This window comes from Spermophilus citellus, assembly GCF_964194105.1.
Source record: "Spermophilus citellus genome assembly, chromosome: 17".
Classification (NCBI taxonomy): domain Eukaryota; kingdom Metazoa; phylum Chordata; class Mammalia; order Rodentia; family Sciuridae; genus Spermophilus; species Spermophilus citellus.
In genome coordinates, this window is record NC_138199.1 from 76,991,439 (window position 1) to 77,009,829 (window position 18,391).

An 18,391-nucleotide genomic window follows, 5' to 3' on the forward strand; every position below is an offset into this window, starting at 1 on the left:
TGGCTGTGTCTGCTGAGGAAGTGGGACCCATTTTATTTTTGTCCCTGTGTGTCACATAAGGTTAGCCTTCGTGACTCAGCAGAGGCACAGGATGAGAAGTTTCCCAACCACAGCACAGCTGGGACTGGAGTTCAGCTTTTCTCATCTTGTCGTCAAGTGATGTGTCCCTGAGCCACAGCTCCTCCCACTTCCACGTAGAAATCTGTCCTTAATCTTAGAGTCACTTTGTCATCCATGAGGTTCTCGGGTTAGGGGAGCTTTGGTGCAGTGTGGTCTTTGGGGCTGTGCTCCAGCTGCCTGGCTCTCTCCAGATCTCGCTCCAGGGGTCTCAGGTGCAGAAAGGAAACCCCAGATGGTTTCTGTGGTGAGTCTCTTCTCAGTGACACAAGAGCAAGGGAAGAGCCCAACCCCTTCCGTCGTTCCGGGAAGCACCCAGGTGTGTGCGTGCATGCAGAGATGCCGCCACCAGCCAGCCATGGCTGGCCTATTCCTCATGGAGAACTGGGGTGAGCCGGGTGGACCTTTCAGGACCTCATGTGAGTGCCTAGCTCTTCATCTCTCCACCAGTGATTGTCACAGGATTAACATTTTTAAAAACACCACTAATTGCACACTGACCCTCAGCCAGCCTCTCTTCTCAATGGCCTAACTGTCCAGTGAGGGTACCGTGGTGGGTGGTCTGTAGGCAGGTCCTCTGCTCAAAATGCAGTCGCTTTCAACAGAGACAGGCCCCAGAAGTCAGCCAGGTGTGTATCAGTGTTATTTGATTCAAGGACATGGGCTCCTCTGAGCCCGTGTTTGTCCAGGTTTGGAAATGGACAGTCGTCAGATGGTCTGTCTGATTCTGACAGCCCCTGCACTCCCCCCGACGGTGCTGTCCGGCTTCCCACCAGCTGCTTGCTGCATTGGGCCCCTAAACCTCACAGGGCCAAGGTTGAGCAGGCAGGGGATCAGGGTCTTATTTGTGCCTCTGGTTCACAGGGGGCCAGTCATCGTGGGTAAGTGTAGACACCACACAAATGCGAGGACAGGAAGGGCCTTTCTACCACTGTAGCTGCGGCTCACCCTTCCTGTTGTCTTGCCCCTTCAGGGTGGACTCATCTCTTTGCTTATTGTTGGGATGTGTGCATTTCCTCATGTTGTTCAAATATCCACCAAGGACCTTTTAACAGTTGGTTGCCACTCCCTGGCAGTTGATCCACAGTCAACTCTGTCCCTTCTTACCACCTGGGCAGAGGCTGGAAGCTGCCCAGGGGAAGGTGAAGACGGGCCCTTGTGCGGTGCGGTGGTGGCATCTCATGTTTGTAGTCAAACTGCACTGTGGACAGTGGTGCCTCTACCCAGCTCAAAACGGCTTCTGGGTTGCCACTGCACCCGACCTGCCCCTGTCTGACTTCTGATCTGCGTTCTGTGTGATAAATAGGGACTGTGGTGGAACTGCTCTCACTGTGCCCTGCTGGAGTCTACTGAGCCTAAGCGGGGTCTGGGAACCCAGGACTTGGAGTTGACACAGTAGCAGGGCAGTCTCAGGAACGCCCAGCAGGCCAAGAGAAGGTACTCGAGATAAGTGATCCTCACTCCTGGCACACTCTGCGTTGATATGATCCCAGGCGAGCTCTGGCCTCGCAACCAGACATCTTCACCCATGTCGCTTTGAGGAAGAGGGTACACCCAGCAGGCCTGAAGCTGAGAAAGGGGCAGTGTTCATCCTGAACGTTATTGACAGTCTCGTCTGTTTATTAAGGTTTTTAGCATATGTTTCTCATCTGCAGACCCAGGACACAAGTGACTGTCTTAGGTCTCCTCACCCGCCCTGGGGTGTCCCATATCCCTTCCTTTTCATCACCCAGACGTGGGCAAGCACTCCAGGTCTGGCTGACCTCTGGAGAAGTGCCCCAGCTGTCTGTGCCTCGAGAAGTGCCTTGTCCTTGTGCAGGGTAGGTGCCCTAGCCTAGCCCATGTGGCAGAGCTGCATCAGCTTCCTTGCTGGAGAGCAGACAAGCTCTTTCATCTGTGGCTCTCAGCCCCACCCTCCCATGTGGAGGGCTGGTGACAGGCAGTCTGCAAGGCCCTGGACTTCCTAGTGAGTGGTGGGTCATCTCTCCTAACCCTGCCCAGCCAATTGGAATCTTGGCACCATCCAAGCTGCAGCCAGCCTTAGGGCCACTGTCTGAAGCTCCTTGCGGGAGCCTGTATCTGCCTGTGTGTGGGCGCTTCCTCTCAAGCTTGAAAGCTGTCCACTTGGGCAGCAGTTCAGCCCTGGAGAATAATACTCGTTTCTTCATCTCACTTTTCTTGCCCTATCACTAAGCCTTCTTGAAGATGCAAAAAGTGAAAAGGCCTTCAGGGGAAGGAGAGGGCACATGTGCTGCAGGATCATGTCATCTGCTTGGCCTGCTCCCCATCTCTGAGGCTCAACCTCCCTGAGTGTCACTCTAGCAGACAGTGCCACCAAATGGGTGACTGTGATGGGAGCTATTGATCTGTTCAGTCTTATAAGTGGCAGGAATTACACTCGAGTCTCTCAACCAAATTACTGTGAACATTTTCCTTCTGGGAGAAAGAGAGCTTCCAGTCAGATAAAATTAAAATGCTTCCCATAGGGTAAAATTAAGTTGCTGTGAAGCAGCAAGAAACCACTCTGAGTGCCCCACGTTCATGGTCACCTCTGCCAGATGCATTCTTCCTGAGACATCTCAGGGCCACACCATCTCCTAAGACGCAGGTCTCTTTCCAAGGTCAGCTTTCAACAGGCCTCCCCGACCTCCCTTAGAACACAGCATCCTCGGGGCCTCCTCTCTCATCTGTGTGGTGTGTCTGCTGTGCGCACAGTGTGATCTGTCACAAGCCCATGTTTGCATGCTCATCAGTCCTTCCTGCTGAACTGTAAACTCCCTGGAAGCAGGTTTTGCTGAGCTCAGGCCCTGTGCTCAGCCCTGTATGTGGGGGCAGGACTTCCTTCCTCTACGCTCTCGGGTTGTCAGGGCCCTTCTGCAGAGTTGGAGCCACAGAGAGGAGGCCATGAAGGGGATTTGTGAAACATGATACAGACCTCTCTTAGCAAAGTGCCACAGGATCACCCTTGGGAACAGGGACTCAGTGGAACTGAGTGTGGCCAGCTGGGTCTCCATCCAGAGGCACCTGAAGAGGCTCCCTGTGTAGATGTGGAGGGGAAGGAAAAGGAAGGTGGAGGCTGACTTTCTAGGGTGAAACCTCTGGCCCCTGCTGCCTCTGTTCTGAGCCTCTAACCTCCCTCTCCTCCTTTGCACAAACCCTTTTAATTACCTTGACGGCACTAATAAAGTGCACCATCCTTTCTAGGATCCCTGGCCGGCTGAATGACAGGAGGACTCCTCTGGGTGAGCTCAACTGGATCTTCACAGCAATTACAGACACCATCGCGTGGAACGTGCTCCCCCGCGGTGAGGCTGCCTGGTCACTGCCTGGGTGTGGGGAGAGAAGGCTGACAGACAGAGGAGAAGAGCTGGGGAGGGGCAGGGGCAGTGATGAAGCCAAAGGCCAGAGCCTAAGGAGGTCCCTGTGTGGCTGGAATGAGTGGCCAGGTGTCAGTGCCTACAGTGGTGTCAGGGAGCGAGGCTTTTTGCATGAGCGTTGGCAAAGCCAGAATCCCTCTTGTAGGCCTTGCTTCTATATTTTGCTATTGGTTGCTTTGTATTTTTGGTATTTGTTCACATATATGTCTGCATGTGTATATATGGACATGTATGCTTGTGTGTGTGATTATGTGGATGTGTGTTCATGTGGATATGTGTATTTTTGAATCTGTGAGCGTGTCTATGTATATGTGTTTGTGTCTCTGTGTGTGTTCATGTGGATATGTGTGTATATGTGTGTGTCTCCGTCAGTGTGTCTATATGTATGTATCTGTGTGTCCAGTGGGAATTGTGCATGTTCAATTTTTGATGGAAGTAAATATGTGGGTTTGGCTGTAAGAGCTGAGCAGTGGTCCCTGAAGACTCTTTTTATCATTTATCTACTCAGATCTCTTCCAAAAGCTCTTCAGACAGGACCTACTGGTGGCGAGTCTGTTTCGAAACTTTTTACTGGCAGAAAGGATCATGAGGTCATACAACTGCACCCCTGTCAGCAGCCCCCGACTCCCGCCGACTTACATGCATGCGATGTGGTAAGTGTCCCAGGCCAGACAGTGCTGCAGGTGGCTAGCTCTCCTGGTGGCATGCTCCCATTGCTGCAGCAGTGCCCGTGCAAGGAGCTGTGTGTGCCTGGGAGGCAGGCGTGGCGCCAGACTGAGACAGAGCTAAAGAGAGCCGCCCTGAGGATCTAGAAGCTTGTAGCCAGCCTCCTGCAGAAATGAGGTTACCGAGACCCTTTTTAGGTGGGCGAGGCCAGTGGCATCAGGCCCCACAATTCCCCACATGGAGAGTGGCACTGCACACAGGGCTCGTAGCCTCATTAGAGCTTCAAATTGAGAAAGAAATTGCCTCCTGAACTTGCAGAGTACATCAGAGTGTTCTGAGTGTTAAAACCGTTGGGTTTGTGACAAGTTAATTCATATACTTATGCGTGTAGAGTGTAATCTTACTCACTGTTGATTATAATTTCTCCAATTGCCCGATTGCTGCTACTTATGCTAGTATCATCCATGATATCACTAGTATCATGTGGCTGCTCAACAGTGTTGCCACAGCTCAGTAGCTTCAAACAACTGCACCACAGTGCTTCTGGGGGGCATGTCCTACCTGCAGGGTCCTGCCTGGCTCAAGGCCACTGTAAGCAGCCAGGGACCCCACTGTCCTCCCACATGGCCCATTGTGGCCTTCTGCAACCTAGTCAGCAAGGAAGGTGGAGGTTCTGGCAGATGGGCACACAGCCTGCGTCATGCTACATGTGGTCAGGGACGGCTGTCCACCTTTATTAGATTCTGCTGATCAGAAGTCACAGCCCCACCAACACACCAGGGAGGAGACCTCAGCAGGAGACAGGAGTCATGGGGCTACCACTGGAGTGTCTGCACCATAGGGAGCACCTCGCAAGGGTGAGGCTTTCACCAACTGCTGAAGGCACTCAGCTGGGGCCCACGGGCAGCTTGGCAGGCGGGAGAAGACCAGTGGCCGCTGTGGTGATGCTGAGGGGACAGGCCACCAGGTGATTCCAGAGACTTATACATCAGGTGCTGCTGTGTGTCAGCACGTCCTGGAGCTCTCAGGTGTCATCTGCGCTTGTAGCAATGCTGTGAATAGGTCTAGTGATGTTCCCATGTCACAGACAGAATGGGAGTCTCCAGGGGACAAGCAGCAAGGCTGAGGGCCGTGACTTGAGGACAAGATGGTGTGTCTAGATACATCCCTGGGACAAGAGCATACAGGGTGGAAATGATTGAATCAGGGCACAAAGCTTGGGGCTGCGCGCGCCCCCCCCCCCCCCCGCATATCACTGCTGTGCTCAGGGGTCACGGTACTGCGGAAGGCATCAGACACCAGGTGACAGGGAGTGACAGCTCTGTTACCTGGCCAGCAGCCTGGAATCTCCAGGAGGGGTAAAGAGCTTCACCCAGGTCCTTGGGGCAGCCCCATTCCTACACCCACATTGCAGTGAGCCCCACTCCCAAGGGTAGAGCCCCACAGCCCTCCAGCTGGACGTTGAGCCAAGAAGTGAGCAGCGCCCTGCTCCAGAGCCCAGTCTCCGTGGTATACCCTACCTGCCCGTCTTGCCTTGGCCCAAGATCGTGTTCTTGCTGGCCTCAGGATCCCCGCCACACCTTGACCAGCCAGGTCTCATCCACCTCACCTGCAGTGTCCTGCTACCCCTGCGTCTCCCTGCACGTGGCCCTGTGGCTGCTGAGACCCAGCTCGGGAGTGTGATAAGCATCCCTAGGGGAAAACTAAAGGACATGGCTAGGAGACATTCTGAAAGACTTTGATAAAAGAAGCCATTTGTGGGAACAAATTAGGAATTACCCCGGGACCTTACAGAATAGGGGCATAAGTTAATGTACGGGTACTTTGGCAAAATGTAAGCAATCTTAAAATTTTATTCTTACTTGTATTTAGTGACAAAACCCAACACTGCATTATATCAGTAGTGTAACTGCTTTCTGTTAAACCCTGTTATACATGGAGGGCACTGCCAAGCAGGGTCCTGGCAGGTGTGGATGGCACTGACGTGGCAGCTGTCTATTGTATTGTCTGGCAGAGATCCCTTCTGTAATTGGAAATTCACCTGTAGATTTTCCAAGCCTGCAAAGCCCTTAAAAAAAAAACAAAAACAAAAACTACTTTTAAAAATGGAATCTTTGATGGGGGTGATGGCTCACACCTGTAATCCCAGTGGCTCTGGAGGCTGAGGCAGGAGGATCATGAGTTTAAGGCCAGCCTCGGCAACTGTTTTAGTCAGCGCTTCTTGCTACTGTGACCACAATTTTAGGGGAGCAAAAGTTAATATGGAGCTCCATTTCTTGGGGCTCCAGGTGAGGCAGAACATCACGGGGGAAGAGTGTGGCAGAGGAAAGTGGCTCACATGATGATCAGAAAGCAGAGAGAAGCCACTTACCATATACAAGATCTGTACCTCAAAGGCACACCCTCAGTGCCACCTCCTACTGCCATACCCTACCATCATCAGTTACCACTCAATCCCGTTAGGGGATTAATTCACTGATTGGGTTAAGACCCTAATAACCCAGTCATTTCTCACACATAAGTTTTTGGGGGATATCTCACATCCAGACTCCAGTAGCAGCTTAGCAAGACCTTGTCTCAAAATAAAAAATAAAAATAGTTGGGAATATGGCTCTATTTTTTAAATGCTCCTGTTACCAAAAAAAAAAAAAAGGAATCTTATGGTTAAGGCACTGTTTGTCATGATTATAAAACTGAAAAGAAACGAGATAATTGGGCATTTCTACTGTTTTTTTCCTACAATACTGAGGACTGAACCCAGGGTCACCTTACCATTGAGGTACATCCCAGCCCTTTTTATTTTTTATTTAGAATGACGGTCTCAATAAGTTTGTGAGCCAGGCCTCAAACTTGCAACCTTCCTGCCTCTGCCTCTGGAGTTGCACTGGTATTACAGGTGTGCCTGCTGCTCCCAGCTTTAACTGGGCATTTCTTTACATGACAAAAACATAACTGGTAGAATTCCCTAAGGCTCAATACCTGGATTTGATCTCATTTGATGTTTTTTAAATGGTATGGTACTTTCCAACACTCACGTACCTGAGACTGACTCCTACGTGTGACACAGTGCAGCCCACAGGGTCGTTCTTTTTGAAATAGCCCAGCACTGAGGTAATGTGATTCAAGCAGTTGCACCCCAGCCGTGCACTGAGCACTCGTTTGGGTGGGCTGGTAAAGGGTGTGAGGATCCAGAGGGTGTTGGAGAAGCCTGGACCATGGGGGCTGCTCACCTCATGTGGGATCCAGGATACAGCCGCTACCTTCCTGGGCTTGGGCTCATCTGAGTGCTGGGAACTGTACCAGGGCCCCATGCCTGCTAGGCAAGCACTGTGCCTCTGAGCTACGTCCTCAGCCTGAGAGCTGTTCTTAAAGGAAGTCTGTCCAGCCTCCAGTTAGACAGACAGTGCTGGTCTCTGATTTGCCCTCTGTGGCCAGAGGAGGACAATCTCCCAGGGCCACTGTACCCTGAGCACAGCCCAGTGCTTCCATTACTGCTGGGCGTGGTGGGATGTACCAGGCCAGCTCCCTGGGATGCTGGTCAGTCCCCAGGAGCCTCTGTACAGGTTGGCTCACACTGGCTGCCTAGGAGCTCCAGAAAGCCAGTGACCCAGCCCTGGAGCCCCCAGCTCTTCCAGAGGTTCCTTCCTGTGCAAGAAAACCACACAGCTGGCCATGGCAGAGTGACACCAGGGTGTCAGCAGGACTTCATCTCAAGGACCTTATCCACCTGGCACTGTGTGAGTCACAGCTGATACTCCACCAGCCTTGCCTGGCCTGGCATTTTAGCATGCAGGCTGAGGTCCTCCTTTCTTATTCTCTCTCAGCCTGGGCATCACCAGATCCTGAGTCCCTGTCTGGCTTCAATTCCCTGTCCTGCAGATGTTCCCCATCCCTGGCTGAGGAGCTCAGTGCAGAAGACTGTGTCCTTTCCTGTGCCTTCCCTGTGTCTTCGTGAGCATGGAAGGCTAATATGGGCACGCACGTGTGGCATGCTGGTTTAAACAGAAGCATAGACATCCATGGCTTATCCTCCACCATGTGGGAGCCTGGGGCAGGGGTCACCATTAGGAGCAAGGACAGGCTAGTGGGGATGGTGCCCCGAGGAAAGAATATCTAGTGACATCATAGGGTCAGGGATGGTTCCCTAGAAAGTGAGAGTGGTGGAGGTGGGATGTGGAGACAGATTCTGACCTGATGGTGACAAGTGCCAAGAGACAACTCTGCAAGGGCCTCAGGGAGCAGGGCTGTGGCTGGAGGTCTGGGACTGTGGTGTAGTGGATGAGGAGTGGCTGGCCCACCCCAGGGAGCCCCACAGACAGCGACTGGAGATGAGTCAGAGAGGAGAGCCCTGGGCCTGGGTGGTGGCAGGGCTCAGGTCTCATAGGTGTTTCCTCTTGGCACTGATGGGATTTGGTGAGTCTGCAAGAGGCTGGAGGTCAGGGCCTTGGTGACATCTAGTCTAGCCTTGTCCGAGGGAGCAGGCAGTGTGGCTCCTCCTGAGTGGCATGTCCCAGGTGCAGAAGGGAGAACATCACACCCAGATACAGAATCGTACCCACTGAGTGGATGCAGAACCAGACTCAACACTCACCTGGGGTGGGTCCCTCACCACTGAAGGGTGACTAGGGGCTTTCAGCAGGGCCGTCTGCTGCTCCGGTGATGAAATGAAGCAGCACATGGGGTTCTCTCTCTCCTCATAAAGACTCCACAGCACGTGCATCCCCAGGGAGCACGCAGGAAAGAGCACTGGGAGTAGATGATTCAGAATCTAGTTACTGTATTCCTTGGTGGTGATGGAGATGGAGAGGCTGAATTTTTAGCAGGGGGGGGGGGAAGAGAACAAAGCCTAACAAAAATTGAGGTTAAAACATAAAGTAATGTACATTTACACTTTGCTTCAGGCGGGGGAGCTGGTGATGAAGTACTCAGAGCCCGTTTCCTGTTCAATTTTTGATGCAAAGCCATCAGGGAGTCGTTTCCTTCACTCTCAATTTCAGGGGTCCTGAAACCTTGCATTTCTCTGCGGTAATAACCTGTGCTTTCTGCTGTGATTGATCAGTGCAGATGGAGGCCGCACCGGCCCAGGAGGTTTTCCTGAGCCCACTGCCTGGGCACTTGCCATCCAAGGCCTGTTTCCCGAAAACCCAGTCTTCCAGGCGGGTGACTCATCGCAGCAACCAGCTCTTAGAAAGTCCCCTGCTCCTTGCTGCTGGGGAAGGGGGGAGCCTGGTCCAGCTTTCAGCTGGGCACAGACTCCTGCCAGCCTGGCTCCTGAGCACCCGCCCTGCGTCCCACGCAGAGCCTCCCACTGTGGGAGGTGCAAACACAGACACCTCCTGCCACCGGCCTAGCTTCTGCTCCTGCCTGGGTGCCAGCAGCAGACTGGCTGCTGCAGTTGCCCACTGCCACAGTCTCAGGTTTTTATAGGACCTGCTTTCCCACTTGTCTGTAGCTGAGAATCCCAAATTAAGACTACAAGTTCAGTTGGGTTTTATCTGAGAAAATGCAGCCAGTTTTAATCAACTGATTTAATGCTCCTCAGAGAGCACTACTGCTCTGCTATCAAAACGGTTCTCACACAGTTTTAGAGTTTGATGGTGACACCGAGATGATCTAATCTGGCCCACAGAGTGCCAGATTGCCTAGCAAGCCTCATCAGTCCCACCTCTGCCAGGGATCTGGCCTAGGCCCACATGTGTCCCCTGTGGAGGCCTGGGGGGCGGGTGTTCTGGTGACTCTCTTGGCACTTGTTGTTCAGGGGTCCTGGGTGTCCTCAGTCAGCCTCTTCTCTCCTCGGTACCTTGAGCAAAGGTTCTCCTGTCTTGCTCTCCGGTCCACAGCCCTGTGCAGCTGTTCTGTCGGTCGGTGACCTAAGCCACAGCCCCTCCTCAGCTTTGTCCCCACCACATCTTTCACACAGATGAGAATAAAACCATCTGGAGCTGCTTTCCCAGTGCAGGAAACGTGGCAGGCTCAGCCCCTGCTCCTGGGTGGGATGCACGTGGGGTCTCAGGTCGTCAGGAGCCATCTCCCCAGCAGGGTGGGATGTGAGAAGTGTGTGTCCACAGTGCAGTCTAGGATCTCGCAGTTGCTGGGCCTTGCTAATGGATTCCATTTCTTTCTGCCGGAGTATTTCAATGCCAAGCAGCTTTCAGCTCTGCACTGCGAGGTGGCCTGTGAATATGCTTGGCCTTACACACAGTGCCACTGGTGTCCAGCCCTGGCTATGACTGTCGCCAGACTATACTGGGCTCAGAGCCGGTCAGACACACTGTGCCCCTTTCTCATCAGCATTCCCTGAACTTGTACACTTATTTCTGACTCCTGAAATTGAAGCTTTTATTTGATTAAATGCAAGGCATCCATATAGAGTTTAATTGCAATAATTGACTTTGCTTCTGTCTCAACAGAGTAGATACCTCCTTCAATGCAGCCGAGGACCGTTTGCCTACAATCTGGGTTTATTGAGCATATGGGAGCTATTTATTGCCTGGGGTGGGAGCTGTGTTTGATTATCTCCTGATTGCCTCTTAATTGTCAGCAGGGAGGGGCTGCTGTGCAGAGGGCCAGTCTGGGGGTGGGGTGCCGTTCAGGCCTTTGAAGATAAAAGGAGCTCTTTAGGCCCTTTGTTCAGCTTAAATTTTTCCATTCTTGTTTTGGTCCTTTATTAGAGACAGAAAATGCCCTTTTGCCTGCCAGCATGCCGGCTCACTAGTCTAAATAAAAAAGGTTGGGTCCTTGAGTCTTGTGAAGTTACCAGAGGATGCTGTTGTTGCAGAATGAAACCCAGCAAACCATCCCCATGTGGTTTCTGCAGGAAAGTGTTTCTCAAGGAGGGGCAAGTAGGGATGAAGGCACCTACACACCTGTGGGCCTGGGGCCTACTGAAGCCAGGTAGACCTTCGGCGTCATCTCAGGGTCTTATGAGGACCTGTGCAGGAGATGCCATCCTTACCCCTTCATGGATGGGGAAGCTGGTCCTGGAGAGATGGAGCCAAAGGCTGGGCCCAGAGCCTGGTGCAGCCCAGCCTGCTGTGCGGTCACTGTGTGGCTTCACACAAATGGTGGCCTTGGAAGACCTGCCTCCTGCTGATGAGGAGTGAGGGGGAAGGTCTGCTGTCCCAGCCGTGGCAGAGCGGGGCATGAGCCAGGCAGCCCCTGTGGTCCGGCTGCTTCTCTCCCCATCCTGTTCTCTTTAAGCCCTGCCGGCTGCTCTGGGCACAGCAGTTGCACTCCCTCTCATTCAACAAATGTTTGTTGAAGACCTACTGTGTGCTGGGTACCCAGCAAGCAATCAGGCATGGCTGGATACTGGGGTATCTGCTGGTGCTAGAGCCACAGAACTGGAGAAGCTGGGAGGCACTGGGACGACCAAGCTTTCGTCCCTGGTGAAGGCCAAGAGTGGTGGGAGCTTCAGGGCTGCTGTCAAGGCTTGAGGAAAGGCATGAGAGGGGCCAGCAGAGAAGACTGGCTCCTGTAGAAGCAGCAAGATAGCAGGGAGGGCAGGTGAAGGCTGGGGAGTGCAACGGGACACCCGGTGAAGCTACGGCCAAGTCCAGGGACTCTGGGAACTGGCTGGGAGGTGCTAGGTCCGGTTCAGTTGTACCTACTGGTCCTGCAATGGATTCTGGGTCTGGAGCCATCAAGGGGGTGAAAGTCTGTTTTAAATGGCGTCTGGGGGCGTCAGTGAGCCGGTAGTGCCAAACACTTTGCCTGAGGGTGAGTGTGCAGGACAAAGGCCGCCCCAGCCTGCAGAGGAGCTGCTTGAGCACTCACTGTGACAAAGGGGCCAAGGGAGCCCTAGGAAGTCGGGAGTACTCTTGAGGGGACAGAGCCTCTGCCATGTCAACACGACAGGGGTGCTCCCGTGATGGGTGAAGGGACACTGTTGCTGAGAAGCCTGGCTGGCTCTGTCCAGGAACAGGAAGGGAGGTGAGGGAAGTCACGAAGAGATCTAGAATCCTAGAAGCCCCACTGTGGACATCTCAGAACTTGACCTCAAGGACCTCCCTACAGACCCTGCCCTAGTCCTGCTCCAGTGCCAGGTACCCATCACACTCTCCAGACCTTCACCTGCAGTAGGGCCCACACAACACCCTACTGTGACCTGCAGGATCTAGGTGTCCCCTCTGGTCACCTGCTCAGCTCCCTTTGTCCAGCTTACTCAGGCTAAACCAGCCCCTGGCCTCGCTCCTCCTCTCCCTCAGTTTCCATGTGGCCAGCTCTGTCCTCAGACAGATCTCTTTACCTAACCTTGCCTGCATGTATCCGAGCAGAGGAGAGGCAGAGAACAGCACAGCTGGGAGGTTTCTGGTGATGCCTCCATGGAGAGTCGTCACCCAACAGTGAGGTGGAGCCTGCAGGGTGTGGGCTGCTTCCCTAGGCATGGCAGAGTATTGCTGGAGAAGGGGCTGGCCTCCTGGATCCCGCCCTCCAGATGCCTTGTTAATGAGTGAGCAGAGCAAGCACCTTTCCTAGACTGCCACTCCTGTCCCTGTGGTCTTACCTCCATGACTGCAGGGGGTTGGAAGAGGGGAGGGAGGGCAAAGGACCAAGCAGAAGGTGAAGCTGGGAAAGCAAGCAGGGGCTTCCAGATCCTTTATGGCCAGCTGCGGGCTGATATGCTTGGCAGGCAATGCTGGGTGCCCAGCCACATGCCATGTCAAGTATTTAGCTCAGCTAGTCCCCAGCAGGAAGGGAGAGCCAGTGGAGCTGGCCCAGGGACATCTGTCCTCCCTATGTCCTCCTTCAGTGTCCAGGTGCAACTCATCCTGTGGAGGGGCTGTGAGCTATGCCGGGGCATGCTGAGCACTCTCCCCACTAAGGAAGGGGGCTGCCCTCTGTGTCACACCTGCAGGCAGTGTCTGTGGCCCCTGCAGAGAAACTGGGACAGAGGGTGACATCAGCAGCTTCCAGGCCATCACTTGCACCTTTTGTCCCATGTCCTCAGCCACAGTCCTGCCTCCATTTGTTTCCTAGAAAAGGAAATCAATATCCATGGTTTGGACACAGTAAAGTGAAGAAGGAAGGAAAGGGCCAGGTCTCAGGGCCCCACAGGCTGCTCCACCCGTTAAGGCTCTGTGCGAGATCAGGGGGATGCCCATTCTGCCACAGAGGGGAAGGCACCCCATGGACTGCAGGGTTGAAGCAACCCTGGGTGATAGGTCAGCAATGCTGAAAGGGGGCTGGGAGGAGTCTGGGCACCTATAGCCGTGCACGGTGCTGTGCTGTCCCAGTGCCAAGCCAGATGGCCCCTGGCCTGAGCCTGCACAGTTCTTCTCAGGAGGGGTTGGCCTTGGCTCCACAGTCACGGAGGGAATCCCTGTTGCTGTGGCTTCCCTACAAGTCTAAACTTGTCCTGTGGGCTCATAGTTCATAAGAATCAACAAAATTACACCCAGATCACACCCAGGCCAAGCTCAAACCCTGACCTGTGTGGCTTCAGCCCCAAGTTCTCCTGTCCCTTTGTGCTCTTGGGTCCTTCAGAAGCAGTAAGGAAGAGAGAGACCTGGCGAAGAGCCTTACATAAGAGCAGCCAGCCTGCTTCCAGACACCAAGTCCCCGTTCCCCTGATTATGTAAGAGGAAGTGTTTATGAAGCCACATAAATCACCCTGCAATGGGCTTGTGTGCCTGAGCCGTGGAATTATTGAAGAATGGAACACAGGGCTGGCTCGAAGCTGGGAGAGGGTATGGGCATCTGCTTAGTGGGGTGCTCTAAGGTGTGTGGCATCTGCTTAGCCTGTGCTCTCCAGACAGACCAGGGTGCACTGCCAAGGACATGCAGCTGTGAATGTGCTGAGCTGAGTCCTGACACCCCCAGAGCCTGGTGAGAATAGCCAAGTCTACCACGGGGACAATCCCCTTTTACCTCAAACAAGCACCACCTGTCCTGTCCTGAAGGACCACCAGCACACTCCTGGCCACCCAGGGCCCAGGCCCAACAACTCAGACCATGCTAGTGGTAGCCAGGGCCACAGTCCTACTGCAAGATTTGGGGCAGGTTGACACTGCCAAGGCTCCTGTGACGGAGGCCCACAGCCAGGCTGCCTGGCCCCAGCTCCACCACAAGGGCACTGCAGCCTGGAGCAGGCAGATTGTGTGCCACAGAGCGTCACATCAGAGTTGGGAGCCACCGTGGAGGGCCACTACCACTGTATTTTTTTGCTTCACTTAGAAGAAAGCAGACAGGCCAGAGTCAGAGTATAGCAGTCCCAGTGGTGCCTGCAGCTGGGGCCGACAGGACAAGCCCAGCACAGCCTCCCAGTTTCCAGGCCTCTCCCCAGAACCATCTGCGAGGGCCTGGTAGTTCCTCTGCCCGTGGGACCCCTCGCCAGAGGCTACACACTAACGCTGTTGATGCTCCCTCTGTTCTCTCCCCAGGCAGGCCTGGGACCTTGCTGTGGACATTTGTCTCTCTCAGTTGCCCACGATCATTGAGGAAGGCACTGCCTTCAGGGTGAGTCCCTCCAGGGCGACCTGGGCATCTGCTGTGATTGTTGCTTCTTGGGCACCTGCTCCATAAAAACCTCAGTCTGTGTGGGTGTCAGAGATTTGGTTCACCCACCTGGGGAAAAAATATACTGACCAAAGTTTACAAGACTGGGTCAACCCAGGGTTAAAGTTAATTTTTTTTTTAATTGTAGATGGACACAATACCTTTATTTTATTTATTTATTTATTAAATATGGTGCTGAGGATTGAACCTAGTACCTCACACATGCTAGGCAAGTGCACTACCATTGAGCCACAACCCCAGCCCATAAAGTTAGATTTTGAAGTGGTCACCTTTTAAAAACTTACTCCAGAGGCTGTTGCAGGAGGATTGCAAGTTTCAGGCCAGCCTCAGCAACTTAGTGAGACCCTGTCTCAAAACAAAAAATAAAAAAGATTGGGGATATGACTCAGTGGTAGAACACCCCTAGGTTCAACCCCAGTACCTCCAAGAAAAGAAAACACGGATCTTAGTGTAAAGCATTGCTCTGAAGAGTCTGCTCTTCTTCATGCAGATGGCCTCCTCCCCAGAGCAGCCCTCATTTCATCCTCTGCCCTCTCAGCAGGGTGAGTCGTGCTTTCCCTAAGCCTGGGGCACAGGGGCTCACACATGGAAACCTCTGAGGGCTCCCTCCCATCACACAGGCATCCCAACCCCAAGCCACACTGCAGGTGGCAGAAGCCTAGTCTCTCTGGCTCTGCATAAGTTGCAGCTGGCTTCACTCACAGCACCTGCAAGTGAATTGGACATGATACCAGGGTCCTCACTGCAACACCCAGAGGCCCACTTGGTTTTGCCTTTGTGATGTGAGGCATCAAGTCTGAATAACCCTGTCCCTATTCTCAAGAATCTGTGAAAAGAGAAGAGGTGCCATGTCAAGTCAGGGCTCAAGGGAGAAAGCAGGAGGCCACCATAGGTACCCAGGGGCCCAGGAACAGAGGCCTGGGTAGGGGCTGGCAGAGGTGATCACATTGGGTGATCACATGCTCAGGCCATCCATGAGGCTGCGATGACATAGGGGAGCATGAGGCTGGGTCAACAAGACTGAGTCTTCTCCTGCCACCTGAGAAACTGTTGGGCATCATAGCCAAGAGCCTGGCACCATCGCCATGGGCCAGTTAGACAACCTCCCTGTACCTCAGTGTCCTCATTCAATCCAAGGGGCCTAGAGCATTAAAATGAATTTGTATACCCAAAGGGCTTAGGATGGGACCCTGGCATGTTCACAGTCTGATCGCTGCTCACAAACACCAGAGGCCAGAGTGTCTCACCCTCAAATCAGGCAGGAGGCACCAGAGGCTAGGGAGAGCTCAGCTCACCACCAAGGTGCTGTAACCTTTAATACTTGTCACCGTGGCCTGGAGGCCTTTGCCTGTGGTGTACGTGAACATGCATGCATGTATGGCATGCTCAGAGGCGTGCATGTGGGGTGTGTTAAATCACCAGATGCACTTTTCTTTATATTTCTTTTATTGTTGCATTATAATTGTACATAATGGTGAGGTTTGTTGTTGAATGTTTCCACATGCACACAATATGATGATATAATTTGGCCAGTATCACTCCCCTGCCCTTCCCCGCCATACTTCTTTCCTCTATTCTACTGATCTCCCTTTAATTTTCCTGAGAACACCACCACCACCTTTCTTTTCCCTTTTCCTCCCTAGAGTTCACATATGAGAGAAAATATATGACCTTCTGAGATTTGGTTCACCCACTGGGAACCAGGGTGCTTAACATAACGTTCTCCGATTCCATCCATTTTCCTGTAAATAACCTAATTTCATTCTTCTTTGTGGCTGAATAAAACTTCGTTGTGTATATATGCCATATTTTCTTTATCCATTTATTCCTACTCAGGCTTGTTCTCAGTCTTGATTCATGTGGTACATCATTGCTATCCTTTCACTTTTAGTCTCTTGCAAACAACATTAGGTCTTGTTTTTTAATCTGTTCTGCCAGGCAGTGTCTTTTGGTTGGAGAGTTGAACATTGGTATTCAATATTTTTATAGGCAGAAGTTTATTCCTGCCATCTTAGTTTATTTCTAATGTTTAGTAAAATAAACATTTCTCATCTGCTTGGCTACTCTTCAATGGAAATTTGTCCATTTGTGAGCTCTGGAGTTTGTTTTTTATTTCTTCTTTAAGTTCTGTAGTACTGGCTTAGGAGTGAGGAATTCTTTTAGTTTCTGCTTAACTTGGAAGAGCTTTATTTCTTCTTCGATTTTGAAGGATAGTTTTGCTGGATATAGTAGTCTTGGTTAACAGTTATTTTCTTTCAGGATTTAGAACACATCATTCCAAGCCCTCCTGGATCATATTAGAGTTTGTGCTGAGAGATCAGAAGTGATTCTGATTGGCTCGCCTCTAAATGTGTCCTGATTTGTTTTTTTTTTTTTTCTTGAGGCTTTTAAAATTGTATTTTAATTATAATGTGTCATGGAGAGAAGTTTTTGTTTGTTTCTTTGCTTTAATCTTGTCTGTGTCTATTTGAGGTTCTGCATGCATTCTATATCTGGATGTTCATTTTATTCTCAAGGTTTGGGAATTTTTATATTATTTCCTGGGGAAGTTATCCATGCTATTAGCCTGCATCTCACAATGCTTTTCCATTTTGTTGATTCTTCTTACATTTGGTCTCTTAATGTCCCAGAATTCTTGTATAGTCTGATCATGGTTACTTATTTTCCTTTCTTTGGTACTGTGTGATGTTCAAGGCTGGCCACTTTGCCTTCCAGTTCTAAGACTCTGTCTTCAGCATGGTCTACTGTATTTAAAGAGACTTTCAACTGAACATTTTATTTGATTTATTGTGTCTTTTGTTTTCAAGATTTCTATTTGGTTCTTTGTCAATATCTCCATCTCCTTATTAAGTTTCTCATTCATATCCTGTAATGACTTCTTAATTCATTCAGTTGTTTTCCTATAATCTCTTAGAATTCATTGATTAGTTTTATAATCATCATTTTGAGTTCTTTATCTGGTATTTCATCCATTTTAGTATCTTTGGGTTCAGTTGCTGATAAATTATGAACTTTAGGAGGTATCATGTTACCTTGTTTTTTATATTTCTTGTATTCCTGTGTTGGGTTTTATGCATCTGTTGTGATGGATTTATCTTCCACTCTTATGTGTGAGCCTTTTTATGGCATGGCCTTCTCTTGCCAAAGTGTGTTAGAGTGATATAGATTAAAATTCCTCATTGTGCCAGGCATGCCTATAATCCCAGCAGCTCAGGAGGCTGAGGCAACATGATTGTGAGTTTAAAGCCAGCCTCAGCAACTTAGTGAGATCCTGTCTCTAATAAAATATAAAAAGGGGCTGAGAATGTGGGTCAGTGATCAAGCACTCTTGTGTGAGGTCATTGTGTGGGGTCAACAGCCTTTGTGTAATTCTGTTTTTGCTCTTGGCATGGATGTCTGTGAGTAGGACCAATGGGCACCCTGTAGCTCTTCCTGCTTGGGGCCTGAGTATTAGTTTGGGTATTTGTCTCTTCTCTTCTTTGTATTAAAGTATAGCTGAAGTTTCAGAGTGGCCAATTTGTGTGCGGAGCAAAGTGTGCTATCTTTTGGCTGAGTTTAGGTCAACAACAGAGTCTCTACCCTGTGAACTTGTGGTGTCCCTGTAGGTTCCCAGCACCTCACAGAATAGGGCAAAACAAACAATAGCAAATATCAATGCAAATAATATACAGCATTAAAATAACTATCCTGTGTCTACTGTGACCTCTACAGCA

At 51.4% G+C, this 18,391-nt stretch overlaps 1 protein-coding gene across 5 annotated transcripts in view; it reads left to right on the forward strand.

Annotated features, from left to right (window-relative positions):
- The window catches only part of RPTOR (regulatory associated protein of MTOR complex 1), a 332,026-nt gene that overhangs the window by 222,814 nt on the left and 90,821 nt on the right, over positions 1 to 18,391 (forward strand). For all 5 annotated transcript variants that reach the window (XM_081272392.1, XM_081272393.1, XM_081272395.1 and 2 more), the window contains 3 exons: positions 3,322 to 3,422; positions 4,003 to 4,147; positions 14,543 to 14,618. In XM_081272392.1, the coding sequence (XP_081128518.1) occupies positions 3,322 to 3,422; positions 4,003 to 4,147; positions 14,543 to 14,618 (322 nt within the window). The remainder of the gene's footprint in view (positions 1 to 3,321; positions 3,423 to 4,002; positions 4,148 to 14,542; positions 14,619 to 18,391) is intronic.